The sequence below is a fragment of the Corapipo altera genome, unplaced genomic scaffold (genome assembly GCF_003945725.1).
Source record: "Corapipo altera isolate COAL_440 unplaced genomic scaffold, ASM394572v1 45, whole genome shotgun sequence".
Classification (NCBI taxonomy): domain Eukaryota; kingdom Metazoa; phylum Chordata; class Aves; order Passeriformes; family Pipridae; genus Corapipo; species Corapipo altera.
In genome coordinates, this window is record NW_020884877.1 from 3,783,191 (window position 1) to 3,798,433 (window position 15,243).

The following is a 15,243-nucleotide window of genomic DNA, read 5'->3' on the forward strand; positions in this document are numbered from 1 at the left end:
GGGCTCGTTTGCCTACAGGCATGTCAGAAGGAACAAGTAATATAAGGGCATATATAACTGTAGTTGGCAGCCTACTGAAAAGATGCTGAAACTCCCTTTAAATGAATAGTGTAGGACATCAGGAGCTAAGTAGCTGAGAAATAAGATAAATTTGCTTGAATGGTGGTGTGTTTCTGCAGTTAGGCTGTGTCTGGTACTTGATGTAAATGAGTATGTGTACGGGGTGTGCAGTGTAGACATCCCTTGTGTACTATTTGTTCCTAACACTGTCTTGCACATTTTCAGTATCCATCACAGTTCACATCACCCGCACTTCTACACAGCCTAGGCCTAATGGGAGGGAGTAAAGAAGACAAAGCCGAAGTCTTCTCACTGAAGTTGATGAGCATGAGGGTTACAATGACCTTCTGCTCCCTACGTTCAGGAATTTGAAGGTTCAGGGGTTTTTTTCTGCAAACCTTTAGGGAAGAGTAGACAAGTCTGTAGCACAACTGATACTATGTTAGTTGATGTTCCGCTCTTTCACTGTGTGCCTGCACAAGCCTGAGCCTGCATGTGCAGTTTCATACTGGCAAGGCGAGAGCAAACCATGTATCCTTTCTGTGGGTGCAGTCTGGGCTTGGTTTAGCTGTTGGGGATCACATTGCAGAGCAGTAAGAGATGCTTGCTTGTTCTCTCTCTCTTGTTTTGGATTATGACTGTTGATTGAATGTGTGTGTCCTTGGGTTTGCTAATTCTCTTGCAGTGGGCATTACAGGTTTTCTGGGGACTCAGTAGATTGTAAGAGAAATGTAGGACACAGCCACACACAAACACAAAATCATGCAATCTCTTGTGATGATCTGGCGTGATCATCTGCTGAGATATTGCAGGGATCTGCAGGGACAAGTTGTTCCAAGGCCAGATTTTTACTCAAGGGAGTAAAGAGTATCACTATTATTACTGAATTTGGACAGTCTCTTGTGTTCAGTGGGTGAGGAAATGTTGGAGAGGTTAAAACTGTTCACTGGCAGATGAGCAATGCTAGTGTGCAACCTTTCTGCCACCCAGTATTATACAGTTTCCAGTTTGGATCAATTCCAGCTGTCAGATCCCAATTTACTAAGCATGTTGGGAAGGACACAAGTTTTCTTTTAGAAGGTCAGTCTTATTTAGGGTTATTGAAAGCGAGTAAACCTGTTCCACCTTTATGAGGAAAACATTGCTGTGGAGTTTTTAGGAGCCACATGGTTATAATGAAAAATGGATGTTTGATACTTTGTGTAGGGTTTAGCTCAGCCAGAGAAAGAGAAATAGTGGGTCTCTTCTTTCTGCCTTGGTGTTCAAATGAAGGAAAAATCAAAGCTGTTACACCAGAGCTATATATCAGCTAACATATTTTAGGAACTGTGGAATGATCATAATTACAAAAAAGTCCTCCAGAAAGAAATTATGACTCATAGTTTATGCTCTCTTCAGTGTTGCTATGGAAAAAGAGGTTAGTGCCAATGGTCATACAGCAATATTAATCTCTGATCTGAAAGAAAAATAAATAACAATCTCTAGCTTAACTCAAAGCAGATTTATTCTCAGTTACTGCAGCACACTCCATTAAAGGGGATAACCATGTAAGAAAAATTAAAGATGACATTGATTATCAGTTCTCAACATACAGTTAGAGAGAGTTCCTTATTTGAATTAGTGTGTACTTCAGACTCACACAAATGACTTGGTGGAGTGAGAGGAAGGGAAAAAAGACTTTTTGATCAAAAGGAGGGCAGGAAAGATCAGCCACCACCGGCAGCTGCAAGCATGCTGATTAAAATTTCTTTATGCATGCGGTTAGACTCAGCCTGGGGTGGATGCTGGTTCAAATGCAGATCCTGAAACAAAGCCGTGGCAACGGGCAGTTTATAGTGGTGGAAAGTGGCTATCAGCCTTTTTCCGTTTATTTGGGAAAGCAGGGGCTGTGAGTCAGAGCACGGTGGATACTTACGTGCTGAGTCAGCACCCTCCGGGCTGCTCTGGCAGTTGTTTCCTGCCCATTGTTTAGTTGCCTGGGCAAAACCCTGACCAGGACCGGGGCCAAACAGCTGCGCGCTTGATTTGCTTTGCTATGGGTGAATTTTTTTCTTTGCCTGCATTAAGACCACCCAACACCTTCCTCTTGACACGCAGAGTGAGCACGTGTCCTAATGGGTCACAGTAAAACTTTCCCACCTGCATACCTGACTTTGTTTTCAGGAGCTGGAGCTACACTTGCTCCATCATACGCAGTCGCTGACAGCAAAGACCTTGCAGTCCGAACTTAGCTTGAAATTTTGCTCACAATGCACCCTGCAAAGCCTTCCTTTCTGCCACACTGCTGCATCTGCTGTGCTGATGGCAGTAAAACTTTTTTGTTCTGTTGATGAGGTAAGCAGATTGGACTGGGGAGATACACAGATCTCATGTCCTGCATCTATGCACACAGCTCTTACTGATGTTCACAGGAGTTGTACATGTGGCCCAAAACCACTGTACAGCTCAGAGGGTCCTTTGAGCCAGTTGAAGGCTTTTCATTGATTTTCAAGTTGGGCTGGCCCCTTGTGAACAGTTTGCCCTCTAACAAATTGCCATTACTTTGCTAATTCTTCTGAGCTTACCTCTTTTTCAAGAGTGTGGCTATCAGTCATCAGTTGCGTAGCTGTTTGGTATTACAGCCTACAACAACAAAGGGTTTTCATTGCATCAGTGTAAAAGGCTATCAGGTACATTTTGCCTTCTGATCCTTTTCCTCTTCCCTTTCTTCTGTCTCTTGGAGACAGAACATGCTTCAGTCAGACCTCCATTCTCTTATTTGACAGTGAAATGGTCCAGAAAACCCGCATCTGTGCCTTTTCACAGAGGAGCTGGCTCGTGCATTAGCATGTGGGGGTCAATGGGATGCTCTTTGCTCTTTCCCCTAAAAGGGCACAGAAATGTCAGCTGGTTTTCTGTCATTGAAAATGGAAGTATCAGCAGCTGCTGAGTGCTGCTAGTTTAAATATTTATACCATAAGGGCTTTATCACACCCTTTTTCTTTGTGCAAAGCTCCCGCCGACTTCAGTGGAGATGAAACTCTGAATCTGTGCAACAGATAACAGGTCACGTCTTCCAAGGAATAATGGTACAAGTGGAGCTCACTGTTATTGTGCCAGGAAGCATTAATAAGCAGGTTTTTAAAAAAATAATTATGTAGACAAACCTGTCAGCACAATCATGGAATACCCGTGCATATGCTTGACATCTGCCACTGTGACAAGTTCCAGGCACATACTTGAGATACTTGAAAGAATGCAGTGCTGCTGGTCCCACGTTCTGTCTCCCTGAAATAGTAAGTTTAGCAGACTGATGTTTTCAGTCAGGTCTCGAGAATGGAAGGCAAGGGGACATCTTGGAATCCTGAGCTTGCTTCATCCTCTTGTTTATAAGGTAGCACAAAAGCAGACATTCATGATTCGAGTAAACATTTTTCTCTCATGCAAAGCATACCTTCTTTTGTTTGTTGGGATTACAGACCCACCTGTCCTTGTAAATGTACAATTGTGATGGAGAAAATGTTTAATTCTAGTCCTGCAACTGATGGTGGTGTGTGTACTGTATTCTGAAGTGGATATTTGAGTTAATTCTCACAGATGCTCAATATCCGCATTTCCAAGTGTTTTACTGGATAGCATTGTAATGCTCTTAGAACACTGTGCATGGGATTCATTTCAGCATCTCTAAAAGTGGATAAAGCATGGCCAGGGGGATTGTTTGAATTAAAGCTTAGCAGGACAAACAAACGGGGCATATCTGAAAGTGAAATGTAAACATGGTGCTGGAGTTCCTGGTTAGCACTTGGTGGTTGCAGGAGGTTGACAGCTGCTACATAAAGGTTAAACGTGATTTCCTTGTCTGTCAGTAAAATTAAGCCTGCTAAAGACTATGTGGCACTCTAGAAGACACGAGTTTATCTGTGTGCATAAACAGAATATAGACTTCAATATAAATATGCTTTTAGGACTGTTTAAAGTATTAGGGGCATGCTGCAGTCCATTAAAAAATGCAGATGGAGCTAGGAGATTTTGGAAAGTGCCTGACTACATTTAGACGGGCTAGAAATCTGATAAGTATCTGGAAAGTAAAGCACTGGTGTTTGCATTGCTAAATAACAGCACATAATGAGAAAGAAAATGGTATAGGTACAATGGGGACATGAACTGAAGTAATAAATGCTTGACCTTTAAATTTCATCTTTGCCAGCTGCTCCCAAACACTGACATGGCTGTGTTTTATATTATGCTTTTATTTGTCATATTTGTAGTTAGTTACAAGTAAAAATTATTGAAATCCATTGTAGTTAATACAAAATAAAAACATAGCTGCACGAGTTATACCATGATTTTTCTTAGAAACAGTATCTCCTATATGACACCATAGACTTAAGAGCTTAACTCTTAATAGAACTCGCCTACACTAAGCTCTTACTGACTAACTTCCAGTGTGATTTACTGGTTACAGATATTACCCCTGTGGAGTAATACCTGTAAATTATTTCCTACTGGTATTTCTGCTGTAGCTTTCATTTCCCCTGTAATTCGTGATTCTAAATACAAGTTGAAGGAAGCAACCTCTTAGTGCAATGTTAAGTATCAGTAGAATTTTTATATATTTAAAAAAATAAAAATAACCCACTGCATAACCAACCAAGGATGTAAGGTAACTTGTGGGTATTGTGCTTCCCTTTCCTCCCTTCCCCCTTACCTTTGTTAAGTGACAGGAATGAACATTCATAGTGAACAAACTACCTTGCAACCTCTCATTTTCAATTACTCTTGAAAAATTACAGACTAGTAATTTTGAGAGTAGGTAGGTGACTTTGATGAAAATTATTAGCAGAGAATCAAATCCTGTGGCTCTGCAGACTCATACTTACGTAAACTCATCCCTGCCATGAAGTTCAATCCATAAGACATTGCTCCCTTTAGACATGCCTGAAAGGGTATTTCACCTTTTTGAAATGATTGTCCTTACATCCCTGTAATTATCTAACTCTTCTGTGTAGATACAGTTCTATATATGAAATAGTTTGTAAAAAGATAAATTATGCTATTTTCAAAATACTCTGAGATACAAAGTTGTGCAGGTGCCAAGTTTGATAGTATATTGCTAAAAAGACTAAAAATTAACTAGTGTTATCCGAGTATATATACTTTAAGCTGGGAGCATAGATTTAATACTGTGGGGGTTTATTTTTGCTTTTTTGCATTTCATACTTTCTTCAGACTATCTACCAAACTCCTATTTTTTTTCTGCACCTTAGAGGTACAGCAACTGATCACACATTCATGCTTGCCATTAATATATTTCCCTAACTCTGATAGATTGAAAAACATCTTTTTGTTTCCACCTAAACACAGTAATTTCTTCCAATTGAGTAGAGAGAGAGACTACTGGCAAAAATCTTTCCCCCACTGGATGTAACCAATTTTTTAGCTTCGCCCTCTAGCTACTCTGCTCTTTTAGTCCTACAGTGCTGTGGAGCAAAGTCCCAAACAAACTACACATGTGTGCACAGTTACTGAGGCTGTTAGTGTTCATGGAGCATGGCAAGGAAACTGAAATCAAATGTTCTCACTGGTATTTCTACGTTTACATACAAAACTACTCACAGTGCTCTGAAATACTAAGAGAAGAAAAGAGAACAGAAATGTTTAGGTTTTGACTACTCTCCATGCATTCCTCTGACCTTAACTCTAAGAAAGCCAGCTGACCAGCTTGCTTCTACTAGACATACTCTCTTCCCGCTAGTCTCTTACACCAGTTGGCAGCGTCTCTAAATTCATAAAAACCGGTGACTCAGCCTAAAGCAGAGCAACATTGACTTTGTTTACTCTGCATTCCAACACGATGCAATAAATTATCACTGCAGAGAAAAGGATGGAAGAGGTTTAATTGCTGCTGCTGCCTGTGTAGCTGAAACTAGTTATTAGCCTCAGTAAAACCGTGCGTATCTGGAAGATGAAGGAGGGCTCAGGATGATTACGCTGTATGGTCTACCTGCAGGACAGCTGCTTGGGCCTTTTCTTCATCAGATTGTTCCATTTCCCCGCTAAATGGGTTGTTTCTTTCATCATACAGTTTCTGGCTAGAAACTTCTAGAGGCATCCCATACTCTTCATCATCATCTTCAACAATGGACAGCTCGATGTTGTTGTTCATCATGGCTTTCCCTTCCATTCTGGCTTCCTGCTCTAGAGAATCGACCACTGCTTTGCCCTCCTCGGTCAGCGAGGCGGTGGGTGTCATATCCGAGTGCATGTCAGCGAAGGACATTTCATCCTCATTCTCAGCCTGGTCATTGCTTGCAGTTTCTGATGGTCTGTCCTCGGCTTCTGCAGGGCTTTCTCCTTCGCGGCCTTTCTTCGTGTTGAATGCGAGGGGAGATACTTTGAAACCCGAACTCTTTGAAGAAGAGGACTTCTGATGATGTACAGTAAGTGATTTCTTGATCTTTTCTCTCCGTTCAGGTGACACAATCTTTGTGCTGATCTTGTTCATCTTCTTCTCGATGTTTTGGCGGGAAAATGCTTTCTTGAGGCTGTCTACCTTCTTGAGGCTGGACCTTTTAAGTTTCTCAGCTCTTGATTCTTCTGTTTTCTCCTCTGCGCTGTCATCCACATCATCTTCCTCATGAAACATCTCATCATCTGAACCCAATTCCACTGTGTGCAAGGTTTCTTCCAGTGTTTTGTTCTCATCCACAGGCTCCTCTTTCCCTTCTGTAATGCTGGGAATAGGCTCTTTTGCAAAAACACTGGCAGGGATCTCATTTTCCTCCTGAAAATAATTGACAGTATTTGAGGTTTACAGTTCTTGGGACCCAAATTTAATAACCAAAGCACAACCCTGAACAATTACTTCCTCCCCCCCAATGATAAGATGAAGAAAGCTGAACATTTCTTGTTATTTTAGTATATTTAACCAGTAGCAAGCCACTCAAAGGCCACTGAATCATTATATCGTGAAGTTTAAGACTAATGAGCTGTGAGATTTCTCTTTCAGAGTGACTTGGAATGTATGCAGGATGGAAATCCCATTCTTTGCCATTTAAATTAGATACTCTTTAGTAAGAGTTTAGCTGTAAAGCTGTACACCTGTCCCTGGGGAGAAGGTGAAGTATGGTGGCTAAAGAGGTTGTACTGCAGACCCCTGTGCAGACATACAGAAGTCACATAACCCCACAGAGCTTTCAGTTTCTCCAGCCAAAGAATAAGAATATCTTTGCAGAGATGTTGGTTGCATCTGGGAGATGTCTCAGATGGCAAATGCAACTAGCACTTCTGCTGTATTTGTGGAAAAATGTATGTGGATTGTTGATACTGAGACACCATGCAGTCCATGATGTTTAGAGTATATCCTATTTTAAAGCTATTTGCAGAAAAAGAAGCTAGTAAATTTGGTTTGTAAATATTAAAATCTCAATAGGACAATTCCTTGAAACATAAGAATAAAAAATTACGGTATACAGAAATAAACAGGCATTATAGCACACAGAAAACACTAGTAGTCACTCTTAGCTAACAGGAAAAGTACTGCTTTTTACAAACAAAATGAAAAAAAGGACATGGAAAGAAAGAAGGTTTCTGAAAACCAAACAGGCTAAAGAAGGGCAGAAGCTGCAACTCGTAATGAGGGGTGTCTGCAACTACCGAGCGCGGAAGCTCTGCAACCCCGAGCAGTTCAGAAGCAGCACAATGAACACTCTGTTCCGTGGTAGGTTTTGCAGGCATCTGCCCATGCAAAGAAAATGAGGCTCCTCGCACACTCCCTTTTCCTTTCAGCTCTGTCGAGCCTTAGATCAGCATAGTCTCTATTCATTACCGTTTTTATCACCTTCAGACACTGTACATGCCATTTCACTTAGCCACATGGATTGGAAGGATTTTCTCCCCCCCCTCCTCCCACCCTCCATATTTATCTTTAGATACAAAAAGCAGTAAGTGCTGAGTGAAATGGTTGTAATAGTCTCAGATCTGTCCCTAGTGGGCCTGAGTGTACAGTTAAGGGGAAGAAAGGCCATATACACTTCCAAGTTCATTCTCATTATTTCAGGACTGAGCATACAGTTGTGATCACTGCAGAGAATAGTGCCCTGGGTTAAATTTGCTGTCAAGGCTGTATAAGGATGTTGTCTGTGGTTGTTGTTTAGACTAAAGAAGAGGCTCAGGAGGCACCTTATAGCTCTCTACAACTACCTGACAGGAGGCTGTAGCCAGGTGGAGGTCAGTCTCTTCTCCCAGGCAACCAGTGACAGGACAAGAAGACATGGCTTCAGCCTGCAGCAGGGAGGTTTAGGTTGTACATTAAGAAGAATTTCTTCCCAGAAAAGGTGATTAGACATTGGAATGGGCTGCCCAGGGAGGTGATGGTGTCACTGTCCCGGAGGTGTTTAAGGAAAGACTGGACATGGCACTCAGTGCCGTGGTCTTGTTGACATGGTGGTGTTGGACTCAGTCTCAGAGGTCTTTTCCAGCCTGACTGATTCTGTAATTCTGTTAAAAACAAAGTAGTACTGACTATTTTGTAGCCCTTCTGGAACTAAAGAATATGCAGTGTAGATGGGCAGGATTATTTTATACTGTAGATACACAGTATATAGTCATATATACAGTGATTCAAGTATATTCATTAATATCCCTCAAGGATATAATAATGAAAAGTATAAAAAAAAAAGGATAGCTGTTTGACAGTTTGTAAATGCTTCACTTCTATGGTTTCTGCATACCTTTCTGGGCCTTCAGCCTCAGCTGGATACATTGACATGGACAAAGCTTTACATGCCCCTTGCCTGCAGTGGAACATCTAATAAAGCCCACACTCTTCTTCTGACATCTATAATGTTGTTCCAACTATCAGCAACAGTGACCAAGATAACAACACAAAGGAAACCTGCACCAGCTTTAAGTGAAACCAGCTGTAACTGCTGGACAAATATTTATATTTTCTCTCCACTGCAGTTAATGAAATGTGGATTACATGAGAGGGTGCAGCGTTGAATTATTCCCCAGAGCAGGAAAACTCAGTATAAAGCATAATTTTCATGTCCAGAGCATTCTTTCCAAACCTAGGTAATCACACAGTTTTAGATATCTGAACATTCAGGTGTTAAGTGTCTTAATGGTATAGAAAACTGATTTTAATGAGTAAAAATGGGTTGTAACTTTTAAAGTATTTTATCTAAGAAAGTGGTGTCATATGATTTGATCCCAGTGCAGTCTGAGCCAGAGATGGGCCTGTGCAGCCTTTCTCAAGGTCAGTTTAGCTCTGTCTACAGTTATTCACCTTAAACTGAAGTACTGCATGCAGTCTCCAGAAGAATATGGACATACATCTGATTTCAGTTTTTATCAAATTTCTGACTGAGTAGAAGAGAGACTGTCAAACTACCCGTATTTATAAAGAAAAAAGAACAAATTTAAGTATACTGCATAATAATAAGATAATTATTCAATTAAAAGCAGATCCTAAGTGGTCTTTGGCTATCTGGCTATCTTTGGCTATCAGGCAGTACTGGCATTCAAGTAATCACCTCTCTGTCTAAGCTTCCTGCATGGCCCTGAAAAATATCAGCCTCTGGGCATCTATTTGTCTTCCTGTAAAATGGGAATGACATGCTTTCCTATGTCATGTTTCTAGAAGACCTTAGGATCACAGGAACTATTAAAATGCAAATGAAAAATTAAGTAAAATGCTTTGAAATTACAAGGGTGGTATAGCAGGAATGCTCTGTGCTGGAACAAACATTTCTATGTCAAACACGGTTACTGATAACATGTTGTAAGTGGGCTATTGATAACTGTTTGGTGTAACAAGTTTATATGACAGCTGTATTTTGTTTTGATACATTTTTCAAGCAGTCTGATATTTCATTTAGGAAGACTAGAACAATACACTAAAAAATGCCAGCTGTTACAAACTGCATAACTATTTTCCATGCAAAAGAAAAGGTAGAACTTTGATCTTTCCTTCCTGATCTAATCTAAAATTCTAAGAAAGCAATACATCTTTGTATTTTCCACATCTGAGTCCAAAACCAGCACTTGCATTTTCTGACTGTAGGTAGCTAGCTCCTGAGTTTTGTTTTTCCATGTAGGAGACGAATAGAATAGTGGAAGTTCTCTGCGTAAAACAGCTCTTGCTAATACTAATAATACTTGCATAGTTAAAATCAGTGCCTTCCCTGTGGCTTTGATCAGCCATTCTTGGGAAGTTTCTGTAGGTCATAATTTCATCCTTATCTTTTAGCAGAAGGGAATAAGATCCATAACGGTGTACTTACAAAACTGGATGACCTGAGTGAACAGGCGGTTAATTTACTCAAGGAGTGGTGAATCTCTGATGCTGGATGAGGGAAATCAGTGTGCTTTGGTTTGGACTTTTGTTAGATTTGCTGCAGGAGGCCATGACCTTCAAGAACAAGAGACGGCATTTTGCAGTCCAGGCTCCTCTGTACTTTAGGCTGTTATATGCCTAAATGATTACTAGTCTAAAACTTGTTTTCCTTCACAAAATAGGTCAAAACATGACAAATCCTTCTAAAACCAGCTATAGCTCCACCTTTGGAGAAATACATGCTCTTCAGACCTGAATGTCACCACAGGGAGGGAGGAGGGTAGGGAGGAGGAAATTGCTGCCCTCCCACTTGCACGTCCTGTGCAGGCTGGGGCGTTGCCTGCACCGTCCCCCTGACCTCCCACAGCACTGCTGGGTCAAGCCATGCGAGGTAATTCTGTCATTAATCAACAGCAGAGTATTCTCCCTGCAATGCTCCAGTGGGAAATGTAGTTAGATAACAGCACTATTGGCTTGTAATTCTTCTGTTTCCTTCACTTGTTGCTTTTTCAAAAAGATTATTGCAGTGACCCAAACAACAAGATACAATCAAATGGCTAATTTCCTGCGCCCTCTTCTTGCTTCATTTTACATGAAGGATTTCCCAACGGCAGCATCTGAAAGGGACTTGAATATTAGTGTGCTTGACCCCAAGCTGCAATTTTGACTTATTTTATCTGTCCCATTTGCATGACATTTAACCAGTAAACATGACATTTAATTGAAAAATTAAACATGAGCTTTTTTTCTCTTGCATTTTGCTTTTGCAGCTAAAAAGGTAAACAACCCCCCCACCAAACCAGAACCAAAAAGCTGGTCATGTGGCAAGAACAAAATAGAGGGGAACAATGCCAAAGCTTAACAAGGATTTTTAAAACAGTCACTTCAGTGTTTTGCTAAATTGCTGTGTCATTTGTAATAACTTTTTCATCCTCAAATGCTTGGAATGGAGCTCCCTTAAAATATGTCACCAATTAAAGAAATATATGCAGTCTAGGGAGAGAAAGCTAAGAGCATTTTAATGGAAAATATGTAAATAGCTGAACTTTCCTAAACGCAGTTCATTCTCAGTGTGTGTGCTGAGGGAAAGCTGATGCTGGTTTCATAAAATGCAGAGCTGGAGCTCAGTCGTGTGTTTTGGCTATGCTCAGTGCTCCCACTAAGTATGAGGGAGTTTAGGGTATATGGTGAATGCAGAACTGAATCACGAATGTGTATCTTTATTTTCATATTGAGCTGTCTTCCTAAGCTGGAGAAGCTGGTCCTAATGAGAAACATGCTGTGTGAAGTTTGGGATTGTTTTTTTTCAGTGGAAAAGAAGAATCCCCCAGCTGAAGAGAAGTCTCATCCATCCAGATTTCCCTTTTGTTTTTTACAGAGATCTGGCGTCGATATCGCTTCACTGCTGTGACCTCTCCTTCCTGCAATTGTTTTTCCATGGATTCCTGTGCAGGGCAGGACAGAAACCCAGCCAGCCTTCTGCTTTTTCCTCTGTACAATTATCCTAGCAAGGCAGAGGCCCCGCTGACTAGCAGGTTGTCCCTCCTCCAGCCTGAAAGGAGATCCTGAAGGGAGATTCCAAGGAGGTGGGCATGCAGGTAAGGCACCTGTCCAGGTCAGCAGCAGGCATATGGGCACAGCCTGGCAAGCACCCACCACCCCTCTGGGTGCAGCCACTTACCAGTGGCAATCCCAGCTCCTCCCAGGCTCCACTGGAGAAAGCCCTGGGCGCTGCCTACCCCAGCCATCCTCCCATGCCACAGGGAGCTCTGCCGACCACCCTGGTTTTCCAGACAGCCACGCTGCCATTTAGCAGCAGGCCACTTCCAGGAGCAATTCCCAGTTGACAGCTGATTTATTATTTTTTTAACTGAATTTGACTGCAGTGTTTCTTTTTTTAAAACTTGTGTTCCTTATATGCATTGGCTGGGATTGGTTAAATTCATCTTCCTATACTGTGGCAACATCTTTTCCAGTGAGAGACGGGAACAGCGTTACCTAAATCCCTGGAAAGCAATGAAGAACAGACCTGCTGTCCAAAGGTACCAGCCCAGTGATGGGCAGTGGAGAAGAAGTGGATTTTCTTCAAGTTTTGTACTCGGACACAGGCCTGTGTTGCTTGTTTTGGTTTTGTGCACTTTAGGACCCAGCATTAATGCAAGATTCAGAGGTTTAAATAGGCCTTACCTTTGGAATAGTATTTAGTATCAAGAAACGAGAAAATCCAGCCCTTCCCCGTCCCTGTCAGGACACTGGTTTACCTCTCAAACCCTTCTGCGTGAGTTTTACTGTTACTTTCACCCAGTGCCTACAAATTGCTGCCACTGGAGAGCCCTACCCGTGGTAATGTCATCTGCCCTACACTCACAGAGCTCTGCTTGTCTTTACTCTCTGCATTTTTTAAAGTCACCTGGAGGAAGACTCTTGTTGCAACAACGAGGCCTTAATTGTCACACTCAGAAGTACTAGAAATGTTACAAAATTGCCTTCCCCCAGCCCTCGGTGATTCACCACCCCACGGGAAGTGTTCAAGGTCTCTGAACCTGGAGGCGGGAGCCAGTCATTAGCGAGCGGGGCCTGGGAGATGGCAGTGTTTTGACATACAGTAATGGATCTTAAATTAGATGCAGAACTGCAGAGAACATGTGTCTTTTAATTTACCCAGTCTCTGGAATAATTTCCACATTCCTTCTGGGGTGGAAACATGCTGCAGGCTCCTCCTCTTCTGGCCTGACAAGCCTGGACTGTAATTTGGGAGAACAATAAGCAGGGAGGTGGGGGCTTCCTTTATGGGGGAATTGCCTGTGCACTAATCAGGCCTGCCAGCTTCTAAAAATTAAGTACTACTCTGTTTTCGGATGGGTTAAACAGGAAAACAACCCAACAACCTAAGGAGCAGAGTTAGTGACTGACAGATTTAACGCCCAGATGTTTAGCATGAGGTCTGCTGATGTGCCCGAGCTGTGACTTCTCCAGCCGCACGTTTGCTCTCCTTCCCTCCCTCAGTGATTTGTGGAGGTCTGTCTTTATTTTTTTTAAATATGTGAAAGTCACGTCCTGTGTTTAGTTAAAGCTCACGGCATGTTCTACCCAGACCATTGCTTAAAAAGGGGAAAATATGCAAACTGCTGCTATCACTGGATGGACTCCCAGGAAGCTGAGTTTTTAAGCTGAATCTTTAGCTCATCCCTGAACGGGCCAGATCAGCCTGCAGAGTGAAGCAGGGCGTGAGGTGACAGGGAGCTGCAGCACTGCCCCTCTTCTGCTTCTGAGGGCAGATGCAATGGCAGTTTTTAGTGGCATTTCTACTCCAAGTTACCAAAGCAGGCTCTTCCCTCAAGTTTGCAAAAAGAATAAGGGCCCTTCAAGTTTACTTAAACCGCCCTCAAACCACATAGCAAAGCAACTCTTCCCCAAGTATGTCAAGAGTTAGTAAAAGATGGCTCTTTCGCCTCACTTGCTGAGAATAAAAGGTGGCTGTTTTTCCAGGTATGCTGAGAGTCATCAAAACAAGGTCTCTACATCATATTCACTATGAGCTAGCAAACGACAACTCTTTCTCCAAGATTGCCAAGAGTTAAAGAGGAGTCTTTCTCAAAGTTTGCTAAAAGTTAGGAAAAGAAAAAAAAAAAAGGCTTTTTCCTCAAGTTTGCAAGAGCAAAAAAGGCAGGTCTTTCCCCAGGTTTCCTAAGAGTTAGCAAAACATGCTTTCCCCGTGTTTGCCAAGAGTAAAAGTGGGCGTTTCTCCCTGAATTTACTAAGTATGAAAGACGGCTTTTTACATAAGTTTGCTAAGATGAAAAGAGGGGTTTTCTCCCAAGTTTGCAAAGTTAGCAAAAAGACAGCTCTGTGTTTCAAGTTCGCTAAGAGTTAGTAAACAGTCAGCTCTTTCCCCAGGTTTGCTACGAGTTAGCACAGATGGGCTTTTCCCTCAAGTTCGGGAGCAAGCTCGGCGGGGCCGGGAGCCTGAGCTCGGCGCTGCGGGGAGCAGAGGTGGCCGCGGAGCCTCTCACCTGGAAGATGAGCACCTTGAAGCGGTCCCGGCGGAGCAGCTGGGCGTGGTGCTGCTCGAGGCGCCGCACTTGGTCGCACTGCCGCTCCAGGCGCTCCCGCACGGCGCGGGTGTGCGCGCACACCTTCCGCGACTTCTCCAGCAGCTTCTCCACCGCTTCCCCCGTCGCCCCGTGGCTGCGGCACAGTTTCCCCAGGTCTCCCTGAATGCCCCGCACCGCCCCTTCCAAACCCCGCTGCCTCTGCTCCATCTGCCGCTGTTGACCTTCCACCGCTTCCAGCATCGAGACGAGTTTCTCCAGCAGGGCCAGGACGGTCAGAGCGTTCACCTGCCCCCCGACCGCCTCCGACGGCGGGAGCGGGGGCACCGCGCTGCCTCCCGCCGCCTCCCCCATGGCTGCGCCGGGACGGGACGGGAGGGCGGCCGCCGGCGCCGCTATTAAGGGCTGCGCCTTCCCCCTCCCCCGGGGAGGTTTCGGGCAGAGCCCGGCCCCGGCCCGCCCCGGGCAGCCTGGGACCGCCGGGGGCGGGCCGGCACTCCCGTGCCTCCCCCCGTCCCGTCTCATCTCCCTTTTTGAACAGCCAGGGGTGTATTCTCGCCCCGCACTTGGCGAAAAGCACCAGTTGCCTCCTCGCAAGCATCAGTAGATGGCAGGAGATACCGCGAAATGCGCGCGGGGATGGGAGGAAAGCTCAGAAGGGGCTGGGAAAATAGGGGAAGAAAAAGCTGTTGGTGATGATGGTCCGGGAGAGAGTTTGCGGGTGTAGGCTGGAGTTAAAGACTGTCGGATAACCTGAAGGAATTCGACTAATAAGACTAATTAAAAGTGTTTAAATTATTGCTATAATCACTA

The 15,243-nt window shown here is 43.4% G+C and overlaps 1 protein-coding gene across 1 annotated transcript; it reads right to left on the reverse strand.

The window, feature by feature from the left end:
• Positions 1-4,271: 4,271 nt before the first annotated feature.
• Positions 4,272-14,814, reverse strand: CAVIN2 (caveolae associated protein 2). Its single transcript, XM_027637321.1, has 2 exons — positions 14,392-14,814; positions 4,272-6,823 (listed from the first exon to the last, which is right to left on the reverse strand). The coding sequence occupies exons 1-2, from the start codon at positions 14,782-14,784 to the stop codon at positions 6,026-6,028; spliced, it is 1,191 nt and encodes a 396-aa protein (XP_027493122.1). The 5' UTR covers positions 14,785-14,814; the 3' UTR covers positions 4,272-6,025.
• Between the last annotated feature and the right edge of the window lie 429 nt (positions 14,815-15,243).